The 22,097-nt window shown below is 31.7% G+C and overlaps 1 protein-coding gene across 1 annotated transcript; it reads right to left on the reverse strand.

The window, feature by feature from the left end:
- Positions 1-2,074: 2,074 nt before the first annotated feature.
- JMJD7 (Jumonji domain containing 7) lies at positions 2,075-10,754 on the reverse strand. The gene is made up of 5 exons (XM_085961135.1): positions 10,597-10,754; positions 10,356-10,509; positions 10,096-10,254; positions 5,302-5,468; positions 2,075-2,830 (listed from the first exon to the last, which is right to left on the reverse strand). The coding sequence occupies exons 1-5, from the start codon at positions 10,646-10,648 to the stop codon at positions 2,268-2,270; spliced, it is 1,095 nt and encodes a 364-aa protein (XP_085817261.1). The 5' UTR covers positions 10,649-10,754; the 3' UTR covers positions 2,075-2,267.
- Between the last annotated feature and the right edge of the window lie 11,343 nt (positions 10,755-22,097).

Below are 22,097 nucleotides of genomic sequence, written 5' to 3' on the forward strand. Positions count from 1 at the left end.
TTGGCTTGACGACGAAATTGATTGTGCTAATAAACAAGCACATTCGTCAAAAATTAATGTAATGTAAGTAGTAAACCTTGTTGATTTTTTTATTCATTTTTGTATTCGTAAGTAGGTACTTTGTTGACTATTTAAAAATGTGTCTGTATTATTTAATGAAATAAGGGGGGGAGGCGCCTAGATTAGATTTTTTTTAAAGGGAGGCGTAGTAATATAAAGTTTGGAAACCACTGACTTAACATTTGAATTTTGTCTAAAAAACAAGACGTTAATTACCCCACGTTTAATTTTTTGAAAATGCAGAAAATTATTGGTCACTCAACGCGTACTATATTTTTTGCTGAAATTCTATAATTTTGAATGCACTGTACTATAATTCCACTTTCAGTGTTGCCAAACGCGAAATTCGCATCAAATGCAAGCGGTAGCGAATATTCGCGTTGGTTTGTAACAGTGTTGCCAACCGTACTATAACTATAGTACAATACTATAATTTTGAATCCGCAAAAAATGTAAAATACTCTAATTTTACGCAAATATCACAAAAATACTATAATTTTGAAGCATTCGAGACGAAAAATGTTCCTGTACTATAGTTTTTACTGAAATACTATAATTTTTACCCTTTTGTACTATAATCAACATAGAAAAAGATGGCAACAGTTGTTTGTAATCATAAAATAATTGTCATTGTTTATTGATATATTTTTTAAAACACCTCTATTCTCTCATGTTTATAATTTCAGACAATATAGATACAATATTTTTATTAAAATAAATTTGGTAGATTTGTAGAATATTACATTTAATTGTTTTTTTTTTAACTAGGTAACTACAAAACATTCCCACTTTCTTTTTCAAATGGTAAAATATTAGCATTTTTGTTTCTCATGGACAATATTCAATTTTGTTGAGACTTTTTATGAAGAATAGCTGTCAGCCTTTCAGCCAACCTAATGGACTTTAGATCAAAAAAAATGAAACCTATGGGAAAGGAAAAGATAGATAAAATGTACAAAATCACTACTTTTAGAAGAGCAACTGAATATAAAATGATTTTGTATATGTAGGTATTATATTGAACATAAATTGTGTAAAATTTATTAATTCAAGGATGTTGGTTGATTCAAACCATTCCTTTTCTCATTTTCAGATACATGTATTGAAATTAATTTGGCAAAATCAAGTAACCCTTACTTACCTACCTTCCTTTTACTTATACTGACACATTGTTTAACAACCTGTGAATTTTGGCAGTTGCTGGTTTCGAACTTGACTCACTGCTATCTTATCATGACCGATTGGATCGGTTCGCGGCAATGCTCGGGCGAGTCGCGTACTGAGCATTTTGGCTCGTGAGGCTTTTACGTATATTATCTATGGCGAAGCTGCCTTGCGACCATGCGAGGCTGCTCACTCAGTCAGTACGCACCTAATGACAAACCACAAACGCAGCGTATGCTGTAAATGTAGGAGCCAGCGTATACTTCGCCGTCTCTACATTTTCTATGGCGGTACGGCCGACAGACAAGCATGGCATCATAATATGCTGTGTTTGTGGTTCATTGTCGGCGGGCAGCCTCAACTAGATTAAGCTTAAAATATCCATAATGACCAGATATCGGACTATATGCACTATCAATGTGCCAAAATATGCACAAAAAAAAAGTACAAATATGTACTATTAAAAAAGAAACAACTAATTACTAACCAACGCCAGGTTCTATTTTTACCAAATATTTAGTTATAATGAAACTATCAATTATTATTAATTATACCTTAATTTAAAACATAAAAACCCATAGTCAAAAATAATGTAATTTGATAAGCATTTTATGTAAGAACTACTAGTAAAGTTGTCATAATTAACTAGGATGCCCGTAGATTAATTGGTTAAATCACTTTGGCATGATTCCAGTGGTTATACAGGTTCAAACCCGTCAGGTGTCGTATTTTTTCATAAAGAGATTTTTCTAGTGGGTTCTAAATTGTTTTCAAGTTATGTATGTTCAATATATAGAATGTTACATTCTCAAATCTTGTGAATTATTCGTTGAATAAAAAGAAATGGTTTATTAGATTAAAAAGTTATTTAATTCAAAAAATTTTCCAATAATATCTATTATGTTAATTTTCTCGGTAGCTGTGTGGTAAGTATTACCATCATTTCAAAATTATATACTTCTAATAACTTTGCTTCATACATTGGCACCCATCTTAGAATAATTTTGTTACAGGTATCCTTGCAGTTCAATTTAAAAAAAATCTTATATTTGAAAATTACACATCTGTTCCAACATTTTATAATAGCAGTAACGTATATCATAATCCATATCGTACCAATAATTTACTGCTATGCATTCGTGACTTTGTTTTACATAATGAAACCACAAACTGGGAAGGTACAGGCAATCACCTTTCTCAACAGAAACTTGAAAAACATGAGCTTTAGCGAACTGAGGATATTTTTTTAAATCAGCGTTTAAAGGGTCAATAACTGATATCCATGGTAAAAGATTTGTATCGAATCCATCAACGTTTTCAACAGTGTTCAATTGAGTTAACTTATCATTTACTTCTTTTGAATCTGCATCATCATTTATACTTGAATCATTTACTATATCCTCCGTATTTGAAATTAAATTGGAATCATCCTTGGTTAATGGCTTTATTTGAAAATTTACTTCATTTTCATTGGGACTTATCCTTTCATATGTGGCCATTGGATATTTATTATATGGAACGAAAGGTAGGTCTGTAGGAGGTATTAAGATGAAATCTTTTCTGCCATCTATTACACAATATATATTTTCATATGGGTCCTTATGCACTGAAAAAAGAAAACAACAATTAGCCTGAAAAATTAAAAAGACTATAAAAACCCTCCAATACATCTGCAAGCTAGAGCTCAAATCTGTATACTTGTATTTTATGGACAAGCTACCAACTTTAGAGACTCAAATTTGTCATTTTTAAATGTAATGGTAATCAACGAGTACTTGTATCAAGGCCTGAACAAAAACGATGCATGAGTGCGAGTGAGAAAGTATTCGGCACCCTTACAATCTCTGCTACACGCGCTAGAGTAAGATAAAAGGTCTACTAGCTACAAGCCAGTTGCCAAAAGTAACACCATCAAATCGGGGCGAAACGCTTCAGATAGCGTCGATAACTTGCGAGCTTGTGTTGCTAAAATTGATATTTTTTGTGTTAAACATAAAGTCAGTGGTAAATATTTTTGGTTAATTAAGTAGAAAAGATGGTTCTGTGTGTTGTCTTAAAATGTGGTAGCCGTACTGATAAGCAAGAAGATGGTATTACATTTCATAAGTAAGTTGATACATGTTCGTGATAATTTATTTGTATTTTATTATATATTTTAAAATCAGTGACCTAGTGTTTCTTTAAAATAACTTAAATTATGGATATCTTTATCTAATGGTTGCATTTTGACCGCTTAAAAATACTATATAACGTAAAAAAATAGAAAATTATATTTTAATTCTGAGCGTCTAGTGCGAGCACTAGCGAAATGGTCTATGGTCTCGAACATTTGTAGACGAATGCGTTCGCTCGCTCACAAACCAAACGCAAGGCACGCGGCTTCATTTAGCAATGCAACGGGTGGCGTCTAGATGTATCTATAGTCTAAGACTTGTATATACCAGTGGCGAAGACTCCATACTAGGAATGTATAATAGTATTACACAGTTTACAAAACAATCTGCAAAGGTATTAAAAAATATACCACAGCGCACCATAAATTAAATAATAAACGCCGCGACGTCTCGACGTAAATAAATTTCAGATTATGTGTGAAATAATTCTGAATTTTTTTCGTATGGACTTTACGTCTCATAACCTCAGCAAGCCTGCTGATTTGTACGAAATAAGGTGAGCTCCTATCGCAGAGCCTAAAACATTCGCGCATAATATTGTTGTCACGACTGCGCACTTTGTCCAAAATCATTAATAATTAGATAATTAGAAAAATAATTTCAACGGCGTTTAATCGAATATTAATAAATAAGTAAGTATAGATTGTTTATAAAAATAATTTTATCTAATGATTTTTGATGAGTATACATGTTTTGAAAAATACGTAATTTAAACACATCGCTCATTTTTATGTTGTCAATGAGTTTTTGAAGTTTCATTGAATTAGTGTGTCGTTGTCATTTATTAGTGTGTACCTATTCATTAGTAGTAAATATCATACTATTCTCGTAATTATACCTGACAAGTGTGCTCTTTTTATCAGATCTCCACAGCCTACCTCTTTCCAAAAGTCACCCTTCGCCACTGGTATATACTTATTCCTAGGATGCGTAATGTTATAGGGTTCAATTGACCACAAAAAATGCTTCTTATATCGGTATATTAACAGAAAAAATGTCTAGTTTAAATTTTGACCCATATCCTCATGTCACAGGTTCAAGAGTACATAGCATGCAAGTATAAAACAAATCACAGGCCATGTTAATTCCTACAGTGTGTTATGAATGTTGTTGGCTGTTTTCATCTATAAATTATGTATACCTAAGATCATCTAGCCCAGATTCATGTAAGCATTGGTTCAAGACAATGTTGTCAGTCAAAATAAATTACTGCTATAGTATATCCTCCGCAGCTAGGCACCTAATAAACACAGACATAGGTACTCTCTTTATCATATTGATGTCTACTGGAGACCACTAAGCGAATTACCATTGGTCATTGGGATAAAAAAGAAGACTTGCCTATGTTCAGAAGATGGCTAACTGCTGCAGCCACAGTATAATATGAAGTCTGAGGTTGTTTCCAAGATATTATAATATCGTCGGTGTTTTGTAAAAAGGGCGAATTACCCAAAATGCTATTTTACAGGAGGAGGATTTTTAACTTTTAACATTTATTTGTTTATTACCTGTGGATAATTATAAATATCTAACAAGTTTATAATAAAGCTTAGAAAGAATACTGTCATTATAATAGGCATTATTATATAATATTTTAAAAGGCCCAATATGTCACATTCGCTTTTTATTCATAATACTAAATAACTAAATGGATATTCGCCCTTACAATTATTGTTTTTAAGTACTTTTCTGTGGAGATACAAATTCGCCGTTTTTACACAACAAAGCTAGTGGGGTACATATTGTATTTTCATTAAAATCTCGATTTCGCCAAAATGGTTGATTGGCCCTTTTTACAAAACACTGATGAATGTTCTATGGATTTCAGTTTATTTGATCCATTACTCTCCACATACAAAACTGTTCAATTTCTCAGTTGTTTCAGTATTCATACAAAACTTACTAGATGTAATGGCTCTGCTGTCTCCCATCCAAAAATTCACAGCATCGGGCTTTTGGCCAAAAGCCTTACTCGCAAAGTCTATTTCAGATTTCACATCACACATAAGCTCGGCAAAATCCTCAGCCAGATTTGAATTCTGCTTCTGTATGTAAGGGATGAAACCTGGTCTATAAATTCATAGCATTTCAAAATAACATTACTTTAAATCTTATTATGTAGGTACAGTAAAAATTTTAATATCCAAGCATCGTTGATTAAACGCCACAACTTTTTTTTATACCATCATTGATCCTAAGATCATAGGCTGATTTTCCAGTCACACTGACCGTCGGCGCTGACTACGATCTGTAGCTGTTTGGCGTTGACTGTCAGCCCAGATTCGTTTTAGTCTCATCTCGTCATCGGCATCTCTATGATGCCGATCAACGCGAAGTAGTCTGCGAAACGCTTGCCAAAATTGAAAGAAAAGACAACATTTTCTTCGTCCGATCGTTGCTCAGAGATTATTTGTAGGAACATTTGTCACATTATACGGCTAGTTGAGGGACGAAATTAACAAGTTCTTTAACTACTTTCGCGTGTCGTCAAAAAGTTTCAACGAGCTACTGGCAAAGTTACAGAATAAATTGACCCATTGCAGCTTACGGCGTGCGCCCATACCACCGATTGAACTCTTGATGATTACTTTAAGGCCATGCATTAGTTGAGGCACGGTCTAAAAAGATCGTTGCTAGGCGATGTGCGGATTGCGGGTCGCGATTGCAAATGACGCCTGTCAAACGAAATATTATTTGTCATATAAATCCAACATACGTCCATTTTATGTTCTGTTTATTGTTCTATTAGTAACAATAATAATATATTCATTGACATGTTTTCTTTTTAAAGTAAATGGGTAACGTTTTTAGTCATCTTTACACGATTTTAGAATTAATTGACCCGTCGCCATCACACAGCAAAGTGACGTGCTTCTGGCTCGACATTCTCTCACTGAATGGCAGCGAGTCCAAAATTTCGTCGCGCGTACAGTTGAAAATTATTTGGCGTTTCACTGATGCGTCACCTTAAGGTGAGAGAAAAACAAAATTTAATTTTAAAAAATAACTTTAATGTAAGTTAAATAGGAAATAACATATATTTTTTGTCCTATAGATTATTATTGTAGGTAAGATAAGTCGGATATTGTGGCTCATATGCTTCTAGTGACCCAATTATTACTTCAGGTGACCCAACCCACTTTTCCGAAGCCGGTTAAAAGAAGATACATACATTGAATCCACGTTTGGCATAATGTTCAGAGTGTTTCATACACCTATCAGCGTAAGTTTTAAGGTTGCAAAAAATATTGTAAAGGCATGCTGCGTGTTGCATAATTATATAAGAGTGCGAGACGGCTTCATGGTCGAAGACACGCTTACAATTGAGGATATGGTGGATATACAAAATAATAAGCCTATCAACATGTCAGGAAATTCATTGCGAGATATGTTTGCCGAATATTTTATGATACCAGCCAGTAGTGTTCCCTGGCAAGACAGATGTATATTTTTTTATGACGAAGTACAAATGTTACGTTATCCGAGAAAATGTACCTTGTTTTCGGTGGAGCATATGACGTTCTTCTTTGTGTTTACTATGAGAGCTATAACAGAAACAGCGAAACAAGGATTTCATACCCGCCATTAACAACAAGGTATTTTTGATCTAGTAATGTCACAAATTATTACTATTATAATAATTAGTATGGCCTGGATTTATATGCTAGTGCATGTTTTGTTAGGGTATATACACAGCTATGAGTTGCACAGAAATCTGTTTTGATGCAGAATCCAAAAATAAAATTTTATTGTGCATATAAATTCATATTTGAGACGTTAGAGCATATTTGAGACATGAGTGCATATTTCATAAATAAATGCATATTTTAGGGCTTTTGTATTTAAAATTTTAGTTTTTTTTTAAATATTTTATCGAAACATAACAAAATCAGGTAGGTACCTAGATATTTTAGAATTTAGATGCACTTGCATTTTTTAACGGCATCCTTGAGCTGTGGATGTATCAGAAAAAATCAACTCGGGCATTTTTAAATTTTGCGCAATCATCTCTGTGGACGTTGAGAGGTGTTTTTCCGCATATAAACAAAATACTGACAGATATGCGGAATAATTTAATAATGCCAGAGCAAAATATTGAAAAAAATATTGTAACATATTTTCAGACCAAAAAAACAGCAAATAGTAGATATGTAGTGTCGTTTTTGTTTTTAAAGTTGTGTTTAGTATTGCATTTCTTGTTCAATTATTTTTAATTGTAAATAAACATTTTGAAAATTGTAATTGATTAACTTTATATTGTTTATTTGAATTTTTTGTTATTGTATTAAGTATATTGATTAAGATTATTAATATGTTATTTGATTTTTTATCAGTGAAGTGGGTATTTACAATTTTTTCCATAAATAATTTCAATTTTTAACTGCATATTTCTTTGGTTTTAGTGCATATTTTAATGATTTTAAGTGCATATGTGCTGTTGTCGATTCTGATATTCCAGCGGCTGGAACCCATTGTCGAAGGAATACTCGGGCACTACCAAGGACGCTTTCGACGAGGGAGATCATGTGTTACTCAAATATTCACTCTAAGGCCGATTCTAGAAAAGACCACTGAATTCAATATTAACACGTATCACCTGTTCATCGATTTTAAGGCAGCTTATGATAGCATTAATCGATACCAGTTATACGAAGCAATGCGAGAATTTGAAATTCCGACGAAAATAATTAAACTTGTAGAGATGACAATGACACCAGTACAATGCCGGGTAAAGCTTCAAGCGAAAATATCCGAGCCATTTGTATCACTGAATGGCCTAAGGCAAGGTGACGCTCTGGCATGCCTTCTTTTCAATATTACGCTAGAAAAGGCGATACGGGATGCAAAGATTGATGCCCGTGGTAGCGGCACGATATTTACTAAACCTGTGCAGCTGCTGGCGTATGCCGATGATATCGACATCATTGCCATATCAGAATTGGCGCTGAAAAAGGCATTCACAGCACTAGAAGCCTCTGCCAAAAGAATGGGTTTACAAATAAACGAGGCAAAAACTAAATACATGCCTGTCTATGTCACACCACGAGAAGTCGCACCAAAGTTAGATATTGGTGCATACAAGTTTGATACGGTCGACAGTTTCATATACCTTGGATCTCTTGTAACTCGACATAATGATATTACAGAAGAAATCAACAAGAGAATCATGTCTGCGAATAAATGCTACTTTGATCTGTTAAGACATTTTAAGTCCCGCTTACTATCTCGCCGAACTAAAAGCACTCTTTACAAGACACTTGTAAAGCCAGTGCTCACCTACGCATCGGAAACCTGGACATTAACTCTGCGAAATGAACTAGCCCTGAACATGAAAGAAAAATTCTCCGCCGTATATATGGACCGATTAGGGATGGCACCAATTGGAGGAGAAGATATAATGCTGAGCTCTACGGGCTGTACGAAGATTGCAGCGCAGTTCAATCAATTAAGATTGGGAGACTGCGATGGCTAGGTCATGTGCACCATATGAATGACAATGAACCAGCAAAGAGAGTGATGTCCAGCAATCCAATAGGACGTAGAAGAAGAGGGAGGCCAAAGATTCGCTGGTTGGATGGAGCTGCCAGTGACTGCCGTATTCTGGGGGTACCAAATTGGAAAGCGGCCACACTGGATAGGGACAGGTGGAGGGAGCTGTTGGAGAAGGCCAGGACCCACACCGGGTTGTCGCGCCCCTGACGATGATGATAAGTGCATATGTGCATGCATATAATATAATCATGTTTTTTTGTTGCATATAAATCCACTCCCTATTGATTAGATACTATTATTATATTTTTTTTTAAATAAACATACTTACCCATATCGCTTTTTTTATTTTCTGGTAGATCTCCGAAGATTGCGATGACGATATCATCCCAGGCCTTTATTCGTGCATTTTTGTTTTTATATAATTGGTCTGAAGCATCCCACAAACATTTTCTCTGACGAACTTCATCAATCACTCGCCTAGTGTCTATATCACAACGATTCATTCTCACTGTACCCATTGTAACATAAACTCAGTATGACACTGCAACGGTCACTGGTCGCGTACGGTCGGCGCCAATGCTACTCAGCACTGAGCAAATGAGCGCCGACGTTGACGTGACTGGAAAATCAGCCATATGGGCCCCTCTACATAGTAGGAATGTATTAAAGTATTATTTTTAAGAGCACTTGTTCAGCCTATTAGGTCCATACTCTGGGTCCAAACACACATTGAAAAACAACATGTAAATTCTCCACACCTGGGATTTGATTTCTGGATCCATGATAGTATAAGCCAACGTGGTAGCGGCTCGGCTATAATGGGCATTGTTATTCTTATTAGAATATTCTGTATCCCTTGAATTGCAGTAATAAATTATGTGTAAGTAAATATCAGATCTTATTTTTAATACTATACTTATCCATTTAATTAACATTATAGATGTGTTAACTAAAGTTGAGGCGAAGCAATACTCACACCGACGCATTGTTTACAAACATAACATCAACGTATAGCATTTTGTTCTTTTTTCGCTATAAGCACAATAAGTAGGTGTAAGCAAGACAAACGGCTATTCGACGTGCAACGCCCGTTGCCTCAAAAATGCACCAATACACACAATATTTCGTATCTGTATTCGCTATGGCTTGCCTCAAGTCTGGCTGAGAGACCTGTACCTATTTACAGAATATAATATGTGCTTACCGCTTTTCACTAAGAATATCCAAGAATTCTTTCATTGTCATTTCGCGGTCCTCAGGCATAACAAAATATTCTTTATTTGAAATTGAATCATAAGCGATACCATCCGCATACCCATTGGGAGTTAACGCAACCGTTACATTTTTATTTGGTATTGTTTTCCTATAAAACATGTAATCAGAGTAAAGATGCAATGAATTATAAATATGCAAGTATATGATTAGTTACTAATATAATATGTTTACAGGCTACATACTGCACACCTAAAATATTGTGAATTCCATTTATGAACGGCTGGCCAGTCGCAAATGTATTTTTTTAATATCACAGGTACATTCCTCGAGACGTATTTTCTATAAAAATGCAATGCATCAATAGGCTCCCTTTCAACTGCTATATCTTGATCAAGGTAGAGCTCTGTAATTTTAATAATAAAACTTAAATGTGAAGAAAACCTTCCATAAATAAGAAAATAGAATGGAGCAATGCAACGAAATAACTCACCAGAGCACTCATTTCTCAGTACATTAAAGTACTTTAAATTATCGTTCTCCATTGGAAAGAATTTATATGTATTTAGGTATATTGTTTTGTATTATTATTCAATAATTTGTTTCCACAGGTACGTATAGTATTTTGACCATCTTGATTTTTGAGGCTATGCATAGACAATTTTGACATTTATACATAAGCAATATCACATAAAGTGTTGCCATCTTTTCAAAGTGGAATTATACTAAAGAGCCTCCAAAATTATAGTATTTGAGGAAAAATATAGTACGCGTTGTCATCAGATCTGTTGAAAATGTATAGGTATCTTGATTCTCAGAAAAAAATAACGGAGAATTTGAGAAACTACGAGACCCCTTCTAAACTTCTATAAATATTATATTGCGAAATTACAGTACTTTATCCAACGAAAATCTCGAAATTGAGTACTTTTTACATATTTTTTCCGATATTCAAAATTATAGTATTATGGGCGTGCTATACCTATTTTATATCGTTCGTAGTACGCGGACCATAATATTTTTATCTCCTATATATTATTATCCTACAGCTTTCCCGATGTTTGGCGAGCGATTGTGTGCCTTATTTGTCACGTCCGATGGGTTCAAACGTCAAACACACTAATTGAATGTTCGAAATTCAAATAGGTCATATAGAATATGAAAGGAAGGGTTTTCCGAATTTAAGTTATCTTGCGATATAATATTGATGTTTCTCTAAAGCTTTCCGGCACATACGTCACTTTATTGACAATATGGGAATTTATTTTTTCACAATGTTTGCAACACTCGAACCAACTAAACAAATATGGCCGCTTTAAATTTAAAATGCGTTTTAACCGATATATACAATCAATTTTCACAAACTAATCATAATAAGATTAATCGATAAACATATTAGAACTGATTTATTTAAATTTTTATGAATTAAGTTCTTTGTTTAAGTTAAGTTTCTACACCTCTGACGGAAATCAAGTCTGTTGACACTATAAATTTATTACGCTATGTATACTAACATACGGTATTTCAATTGACTCACCACATATTTACTTATCAGATGCATTCGAGTGACTATAAGTTGAAGTGAGCACAATTTTATATAACTTAACACAGTCACAAAAAAATCACTTTTAAAAACTAGGTAACATCCGTCATTATTTGTTGTTTATGTAAAAAACGACAGGTGATATTATTTACGTCTCATAATGATTTAAAAATGCACAGCACTATATAATAACTCACATTTATAACAAGCACCCATAGATAACTATAAATATTCAAATAAACAATAACATTTATACGAATTCCGATTAAAACTGATCATTTCATTGAAACGCGGGCGTACGACATATCGGCGTTTTACGATACCATGGAAAATTTTAAAATATGTCACTTTTTTTTTTTTTGTAAGGCTGTTGAATCAATTTTTTTTGAACCAATGAAACTTATATACATTTAATTAGCTCATTATAACCCAAAAATATTTAAAAGGTATCAACCAGTGTTGCCAACTAACATTTTCAAAGTTCAGTAGATTTTTTGATTTTTTCTTCAAAACACCATTGATTGACAAAAATGTATGAAATTCAACGATTGTGTTTGGTGAAAGCGTGCATATTGACATAATCTCACAAGTGTCTTTTAAAAAATCATGAAAAAGTGACTTTTGTTCATCACAAATTTCATAATTTCTTCTTTTCCTGACAAAAATTTCAGTAGATCTACTGAAATTTCAGTAGACATGGCAACACTCGATCAACCCAGTGTTGCCAAGTCAAAATTTAAAAATTCAGTAGATGGACATGGCGACACTGACTATGCGATCAACCCAGTGCTGCCAAGTCAAAATTTAAAATTTCAGTAGATTTTGACAAAAAATTCAGTAGATTTCATAAAATATCAGTAGATTTTGAAAAATGTGGTTTATTAGATATGATTTAAAACTAATAAGAATAACAATAACTAATAATATTAATTTATTGTAAACAATGATGATATTAATGGGTAAAATGGTGCTCTTGGGTAGAGTTACAATGCTTTTTATGTCAATTTAGAAGTGTATAACATCAAAAAAGGTCATGCCTAAATCATTTCAAGCTTTTTATTAAAAGAATCATCAGTTAATTTACAATTATGGAGAAACACAAATATCAGTAGATTTCTTGAATTTCGAAAAAAAATAAAAAATTCAGTATATTGGCAAAAAATATCAGTTGATCTACTGAAATTTCAGTAGACATGGCAACACTGACTATGCGATCAACCCAGTGTTGCCAAGTCAAAATTTAAAAATTCAGTAGATAGACATGGCAACACTGACTATGCGATCAATCCAGTGTTGCCAAGTCAAAATTTAAAATTTTAGTAGATTTTGACAAAAAATTCAGTAGATTTCATAAAATATCAGTAGATTTTGAAAAATGTGTTTTATTAGATATGATTTAAAACTAATAAGAATAACAATAACTAATAATATTAATTTATTCTAAACAATGATAATATTAATGGGTAAAATGGCGCTCTTGGGTAGAGTTACAATGCTTTTTATGTCAATTTAAAAGTGTATAACATCAAAAAAGGTCATGCGTAAATCATTTCAAGTTTATTATTAAAAGAATCATCAGTTAATTTACAATTATGGAGAAACACAAATATCAGTAGATTTCTTGAATTTCGAAAAAAAATCAAAAATTCAGTATATTGGCAAAAAATATCAGTTGATCTACTGAAATTTCAGTAGACATGGTAACACTGGATCAACCATAGAATATTATTTCAAAATTTGATAACGTAACATTTTTTTTATGACTGTTAAATGATAATTTTTTAAACCAATGAAACTTATATACATTCAATTAGCTCATATAACCAGCGCTCGGAATGGACAGGAACGCACCGGAGCGCCGTTGTGGTTCGTGGAATTCCAAAATATACCGTTCCGGCTCGTGGATTCATTTAAAATTGCGTTGCGGTTCGTTAGATTGAGATAATTATATATGAATGTATCTTTTAAAGTTTTTCTCAAAATTAAAAATTAACGAAGTTATGTTATGCCGGGCGTGCAAGGGTTAAAAATAAAAATTATGACATCCCTAAATTTCTTTCAACCTTCTTATTTTGTGTCGATATGTCCATGCCTAAATGCATTGTCTAAATAACAAGAAACAACCAGCTGCAAGCGTAAATTACTTTATTACCCAAAAAAATGTGCCTTGCTGACACTATTTGAAAACTCTTAAAAAATAAAGTATACATTGTTTAATAATTTCTAAAGGATGAAACATTTCAAATCTCAATACAATATTGCCTTTGACTTACGCATTGTTAATTTACTTACCTAGTAATTTATTATATTATTTTATTCGGAGTGACAAAAATTATTACTTCGCCATTTATTTTCGGATGAATGAATTGTGTTTTCGATGGTTAAATTAGTACAAAAAAGTTTGATAATTTGACTCGTGCAATCCGCTATAATATTCCTATTAGTTGCCTTTTAAAATATTTTGTATTATTTAAGATATAAATACGTTTCTAAACAAAATTGTTTATATTATTAGTTTGGTGTTTTTTTGCTACATTCTAGTAAGTTTTGTGTTTTAATTTTAACTGTGTGTTTAACTTGATTTTTTAATAAAAAATTGTTCTAAAAGTTGGTCAAAAATGTCATCAGGCGAAACGTGTTAACCGAAACTATTGAAAAATATTTTGTCGCAGGTAACGTAACGCTGGCCACATACCTACACAATTTGATCATTTAAAAAATGATATTGAGTGGTTATTTATAAAAATAATGAAGGTATAATAAAGTAGTAGGTAATTCGTGTAAATCTGCTAAAACCACATTACATTACATTAGGAATTCACTCCAATAACCATTGAAGTGGCAACAGATGGTATTCATCTCAACAATTAACTTTTGTTAAAAAAAGCTTATGACGTGTCGTAAACCCCTCTTTTTACGATGTTTACATTTGTTTTGTAATTTACATTATTGTTGAATTGCGACTATAGTACAATAAATCTTGTGATATAACTACTACATTCATTCATTTATTTGCCATAGGTCATGATGAGTATACTTTTTTGTAAGTGAATTTTGTTGCTTCTGGTAAGTTTTGTGTTTTAATTTTAACTTTGTGTTGAACATATTTTTTAATAACAATTTGTTCTCTTAAAAGTTAGTTAAAATTCTCAGCAGGCGATACGAATACCTTTATATCGTCGGTGTATTGTAAAAATGGCGAATTAACCAAAATACTATTACAGGAGGAGAATTTTTAACCTTTGACATTTATTTATTAATTACCTGTGGATGAATACTTTCATTATAATAGGCTTTATAATATAATATTTTAAAAAGTCTATTATGTTAAATTCGCTTTTTCTTCGTAACACTAAGTGGATAAACCCTTACAATTATCGTTTTTAATAAGTACTTTCCTGTGGGATACAAATTCGCCATTTTTACATAATTATATTATTACATATATACCTATATACTATTGTCGCTGGTATCCAAACTGATTTAAGATAATTCTGGCCACACGCACAATTTGATAATTTTGTGGATATTTATAAAAATAATGAAGGCTTAATTACGTAGTAGGTACTTCGTGTAAATCTGCTAAAACATTAGGAATTCTTTCCGGTGGACAATACAGTGGCAACATCTGTTCTGTGATTCAATAATTATTATCATCTCAACAACTTGACTTGTGTTAAAAAAATATTTATGATAAGTCGTAAACCCCAATTTTCACAATGAATAATGAATGATTTTTTTCTACAAAAATGTGTTTGGGCCATTGATGGTTTGGGCAGAAAATATTGAATAGCCTTCTGCAGAGTTTATTTATTTGGGACGTTCCTATTGTATTAGAATTATTATTACATGCATTGTAGCTTGTGACTTTAAAAATAATAGAAATAATACATAGGTAGTGTGGAGAGAACTTTTACTTAATTTTTGTTTGTAAATTTGTTTAAAAAAAATATAGGAATATCCTTTAATAAAAATGTACGACTATCATAATATCTGTATTGTATGTAGGTACCTATTATCATTTCCATGGCAATAATAATGTGAGTAGGGAAGGACAAACAACATAGATTGAATCGTTTAGAATAAGTAGGTACTAACAAATTAGTTACCTATGTGTCCAGTGCGGACATCTAATTATCTTAGGTGGTGTTAGTCATAGATTATTAAATAAATACGGTGGTAGATGTATATTACAATAATGGTAACCAAAGCATCACCATTGTAACATAACATGCATACAATACAATATTAGTCCTTATAATGTTGAATATAGTAGGTACTAATTAATGACAATTTTATATTATTCTATAAGAATCGCGCTTAGCAACCTGAGTTTCACCTTCCGTCATGTTTTATCTTATATAAATGAAAATGACACACCATTGGTAATTTAATTACAAATAATGCTATGTTTACGTTGTTTGGATGACTTGAAACTTTTATTAGATGTAGGTACGGCCTTATGCCCCTTATAGTGGAGAAGGTTCAAAATAAATCTTTGAGAATCCTTTAAAGCTGTGTGGATAGTGGATACTATCCATGGTTTTATCCGATTGATTTCTCAAGACGTATGCTTACATACTGTATTCTGAAAGTTAAAAAGAGAGCTAGGTATTTAGGCTACGTACTTTTTCCAACTTATATCTACCCAGTACAAATGAGAACTCTGCCATTATTGGTACTTAGTATTGATTTTATTATATATTATTTTATAACTTTCTTGATAATCTAAGTTGTTTGTTCTGCCAAGGTGCAATAATTGCTAATGATAATTGGGCAGGAAATAACTATGTTCAACCAAATCGCTTCGGATAATCGTATATTCCACCTGCGTGAGAACGAGTTTATGTGAACGCTATTTTATAAATTCTTGGTATAGGTAGGCACTTACTGTTTTTTCTAATACTATTTCTTTATTTTTTAAACACTATTTTAATACTATTTCTTGATGTTTGATATTCTGTGCTCGTATTTAAATGGAATTTGTAAAATTTTCTATAAGTACGTAAATATTTTTTTAATTTGAATCTATAAGGTACTTATGTGGATATGTTGTTTGTTATGACTAATTAATTACAAACTTATCTATCCCAAATGAGACAGTAAGTTATAATCAGTGACGAGTGGTGGTAGAGGTATCATGCACTGGTTATAGTGGTAGATAAAGTAAAAATAAAGAATAATACAATTTTTGACGGTATACTTTGTTAAAACAAGATTATTTCGCCTGCGGCGCTGACAATCCTTACCAACCTGCCCAATATAGATCCACGTAAGAAGTTTAAAGTTTATTGTTGCATTTTTATATCAAAAGTACGTACGTACGTAAAGAAAGGATTAGCATAAGTACTTAGTTTCGGAAAATTATACAGCGTTCCTGTTCGTGAAATTTTCCATTTCGAGCACTGCATATAACCCAAAAATATTCAAAAGGTATTCAACAATAATTGGTGTTATACATATTATTTAAATCATCAACCAGGATCAATCCACTGCTGGATAAAGGCCTCCCTAACCTGATTCTATTCCTTTCTGTCATTTGAATTCCTGTATTTATCGAAATCGGTGATATTATATTTATCCTCATATTCATATCGTCATCATAATCATCGACCTGAACCAATCCACTGCTGGATAAAGGCCTCCCTACCCTGATTCTACTCTTTTCTGTCATTTGAATTGCTGTATTTATCAAAATCGGTAAAATTATATTTATCTACATATTCGTATCGTTATCATCATCATCATCAACTAGGATCAATCCACTGCTGGATGAAGGGTTCCGCAACCTGATTCTACCACTAGCAGTTAAACGAATTTGTGATACTATACCTATTTATATCATCCTTATCAACATCGACCTGAACCAATCCACTGCTGGATTAAGGCTTCCCTAGCTTGATTCTATTCCTTTCTGTCATTTGAATTGTTGTATTTATCAAAATCGGTGATAGTATATTTATCTACATATTCATATCGTCGTCATCATCATCATCATCAACCAGGATCAATCCACTGCTGGATGAAGGGTTCCGCAACCTGATTCTACTACTAGCGGTTAAACGAATTTGTGATATTATGCCTATTTCTATCATCCTTATCATCATCGACCTGAACCTATCCACTGCTGGATAAAGGCTCCCTAGCCTGAGTCTACTCCTTTCTGTCATTTGAATTGCTGTATTTATCAAAATCGGTGATATTATATTTATCTACATATTCATATCGTCGTCATCATCATCATCAACCAGGATCAATCCACTGCTGGATGAAGGGTTCCGCAACCTGATTCTACTACTAGCGGTTAAACGAATTTGTGATATTATGCCTATTTCTATCATCCTTATCATCATCAACCTGAACCTATCCACTGCTGGATAAAGGCTCCCTGGCCTGATTCAACTCCTTTCTGTCATTTGAATTGCTGTATTTATCAAAATCGGTGATAGTATATTTATCTACATATTCATATCGTCGTCAACATCATCATCATCAACCAGGATCAATCCACTGCTGGATGAAGGGTTCCGCAACCTGACTCTACTACTCGCGGTTAAACAACTTTGTGATATTATGCCTATTTCTATCATCCTTATCATCATCGACCTGCACCTATCCACTGCTGGATAAAGGCTCCCTAGCCTGATTCTACTCCTTTCTGTCATTTGAATTGTTGTATTTATCAAAATCGGTGATAGTATATTTATCTACATATTCATATCGTCGTCATCATCATCATCATCAACCAGGATCAATCCACTGCTGGATGAAGGGTTCCGCAACCTGATTCTACTACTAGCGGTTAAACGAATTTGTGATATTATACCTATTTCTATCATCCTCATCATCGACCTGAACCTATCCACTGCTGGATAAAGGCCTCCTAGTTATAGTATAAATACTATAATTATAGTATGGTTGGCAACGCTGAATAATGAAAATTAACAATAGTTGTCATAAAACAATCGAAGGCAACAATATTTATAATAGAGTTCTAGGAAATGTTCTAAACTAGTAAAAGTACTAATATAGAAAAAATAATAATAGTTACAAAATGATATAAATTTCAACTGAGCATTGAACCTGTCAACCAATAACCAATAAAATAATTTTGAAAGTTATGAATCGTGAATAGTTTTTTGGGCTTTTATCAGTACAAATGCACCTTATAGTTGTTTCTTATTTTGTTGTCGACCTAATTCATTGATTTGTAATTATATTATTTTTTATTATTTAAGAAGACACAATAACAGTTTTGCTCGGTAAACCCGAGAAGTAGCTTGTTATAAAAGTGAATAAATGTATGGAGAAAATCATAAACTAAAATGTCAACGAATGTTTCCTCATTACATCTGAGATCTCACTATTTCCGTGATCATAATAACCAAGTTCGACTGTATGTGACAACAATCTAAAATTGAAAAGTAGTAGAATTAGCTAGCGAATCAGTCCTTTGTTTGGCAGTATTGATGCCTACCTACTGATAATGTTCAAATATTTAAAAAAAAAATATTTTTGATATTAATTTGATAAAAAAAAAAACATTTTTAATACATAATAAAAAGGCCAGTTTCAATATTTTTATTATTTATTCAATAAAAATTCTCACAAAGTCCACACCATTTAATTCTAAATGCACACAAAAAATATTTCCAGAATATAACTATTTATTCAGTTTTATCGAGAAGACAATTTTTGGCATTTCAAATTCACCCTATTTGTCCAGAGTTATATTTTTTTATTAAAAATGTATAAGGTAATCAATATTAGGATAATTATCAAGAGATCTTTGAGGTTCAACAGTAAATATTAAAATATGATATCCAGAAATCGGATAATTTTTGATTTGCTGCTAGATTTGAGGTTTTTTTTATGAAAACAATATGATGGCAAATAAAGTCTTGAAAGGGTATGACATAGGTATGTGATGTATGTAATTAATTACATGACTTTTTAAGTTAAAAATGGCACTTGCATAAATCTGTCTATATTGTAATGATTGAAATAATAAAATCTTCATTTACTTTTAAAGAACATCTAACACAAATTAAACTTAGAACTAATTTTTATTATAGAATTAGAATATGTTTTGATAATTTTGTAAATAGAATTTTATTAAAATAATACTAAATATTGCAGTTATTATTAAAGTAAGTATCTATTTTTTAGAGGCAAGAGGTTGTTTATTATAATTTAATCTGCTATATTTTACTATAAAAAACATTGCCTTTGTTATAATTATGTAATAATAATGATGGATTACATTTAAATTTAATGTATGAGCATGTTATAGACAAAGGCAGCAATTGACATTTCCGTAATTAATTATCTATACTTCATTATTTATTTTTTTATGTACTATAATGTAGATGCGGGTTTATTTAATTTACAAAGAAAATAAAGAAATTATGTCTTTTTATGCAATATTAAGTTCCTTCAATAGATACAATAATATTAGAATACATTTAAAAATGAACACTTATGAATCCGTAATATGAATGTCAATATTATAAAATCAATAATTGATACAACTACACTAGGGTACAATAAATGTAATGCTATGTGAAGAATAATAACAAGTAATTTCTATTTAGATAGGTATATCTCGTCAAATAATATACCTATTTTTATTTATTGTCCAGATTTTTTACTAAAGATATTGTCATTCATCATCAATTCTGCGGTTCCGGGGTAAAAGGTTTTATGTGATTTTCCTTGCAACGGAGATAGTCACATTGAAAATGCTGTAGTATGGACATCCACTGACATTTCTTTCGTATTACGATTAAAATTTTGATACCTATCATTATTGTTGTACTATTTCAAGCATTTAAATTGACTTGCGATAAATTACTGTTTGTGATTTGTTGACAATGATATGTTTTTTTGTGACTGTTTGCTAACTTTTGACAAAATCAATTAAATTAATCAATTAATCAGTAAAATTTAAATCTAATATTCGACAAAACTTGACTACAAAACATTTGCCTTGAAACCACATAATTTGTTGACAATTTAATTTATCATTTTATATCAATGAAGACTTATTTCTCTCGCTTCAAAGCAAATTAGAAATCTGATTATGTTTGGTGAAAAATATATTATTAACTTATTAAAGTTGTATTATTGAAATCTTTTATTTCGATAATCATAGCAATTAATTGCATTTATAAAAAGCAAGAGTTTGTGATGGTTATGCATATGTGAAATGTAGTAAATAAATAAATACATCAGTCCAAAAATCGTTACGATTGAAAAAATATGGCAGTTTATGAGATATTAAATTAATCTGAAATCACACCAAAAAATAAAGCAAGATATACAAATAGTACAATAATACTATTTGTATATTTGGACATTACATATTAGTCATCAGTCATATAAAACTATCCATATTTTAAATATTCATTCAATGGAAGCTTTCTCAATCTAAATCAATAATTTGCTTAAAAAACTTGTTTTACTTAACGGCCCACGTGCTCGTCGTAGGTCGAAATTGAGTTTTTATTGTATTTTCAAACCATGATCCTGGACACTCCTTAAACGTTGTAGATAATCTATTTATATAATTTTGAAGCCTTATTATCCTTTATAGTTATTTTGAACATTTGATGACTGCATAAAGTATTTTTGTTACATAAAATAGTATTCTTTTAAACCTCTCGCTCTAATGTTTCAGAATATAGTCATATTTCGGTACATAACTGTGCAGTGGTGTTAAGATTTTTTACATTTATTAATTTTTAAACGCATTTATAAAACCATTAGTATAATTTATTACGAAATAAATTTTGTAAAAAATTCACGATAAAAAATTATATTGATAATCTCTGTGATCCCAAATTTGACAAGAATTAGGCATTTTATTATTCAAAAAATCGGCAAGATTAACACATTTGAAGATGATTCTAAAGATACTTATTATAAGCTATGTCTTTGACCATTCAAGTGTGATAAACATCTTATGAATAATGATTGCTTTATAATAATTATTGACCTAAGAATAAGGTAGTGTTTTTTTGAAATACGCCATTTCTTTTGTCATTCCCCAGTGGTTAAGCTACAACATAACGCCGTAGCCATAAATTGACAAACTATAATTAAAGTAGGGAGTAAAATTATGTTAACGCGCGTGTTTGAACATGTACCTAACCGAATTTTTTTTTATTTTTTTTTAAATGGTACATGTTCAAACACGCGCGTCAATATCATTTTACTCCCTACTTCAATTATAGTTTGTCAATTTATGGCTACGGCCGTATGTTGTAGCTTAACCACTGGGGAATGACATAAGAAATGGCGTATTTCAAAAAAACACTACCTTATTCTTAGGTCAATAATTATTATAAAGCAATCATTATTCATAAGATGTTTATCACACTTGAATGGTCAAAGACATAGCTTATAATAAATATCTTTAGAATCATCTTCAAATGTGTTAATTTTGCCGA

The sequence above is a fragment of the Rhyacophila brunnea genome, unplaced genomic scaffold, assembly GCF_057557595.1.
Source record: "Rhyacophila brunnea isolate RB1 unplaced genomic scaffold, BYU_Rbru_1.0 scaffold_12, whole genome shotgun sequence".
Lineage (NCBI taxonomy): Eukaryota > Metazoa > Arthropoda > Insecta > Trichoptera > Rhyacophilidae > Rhyacophila > Rhyacophila brunnea.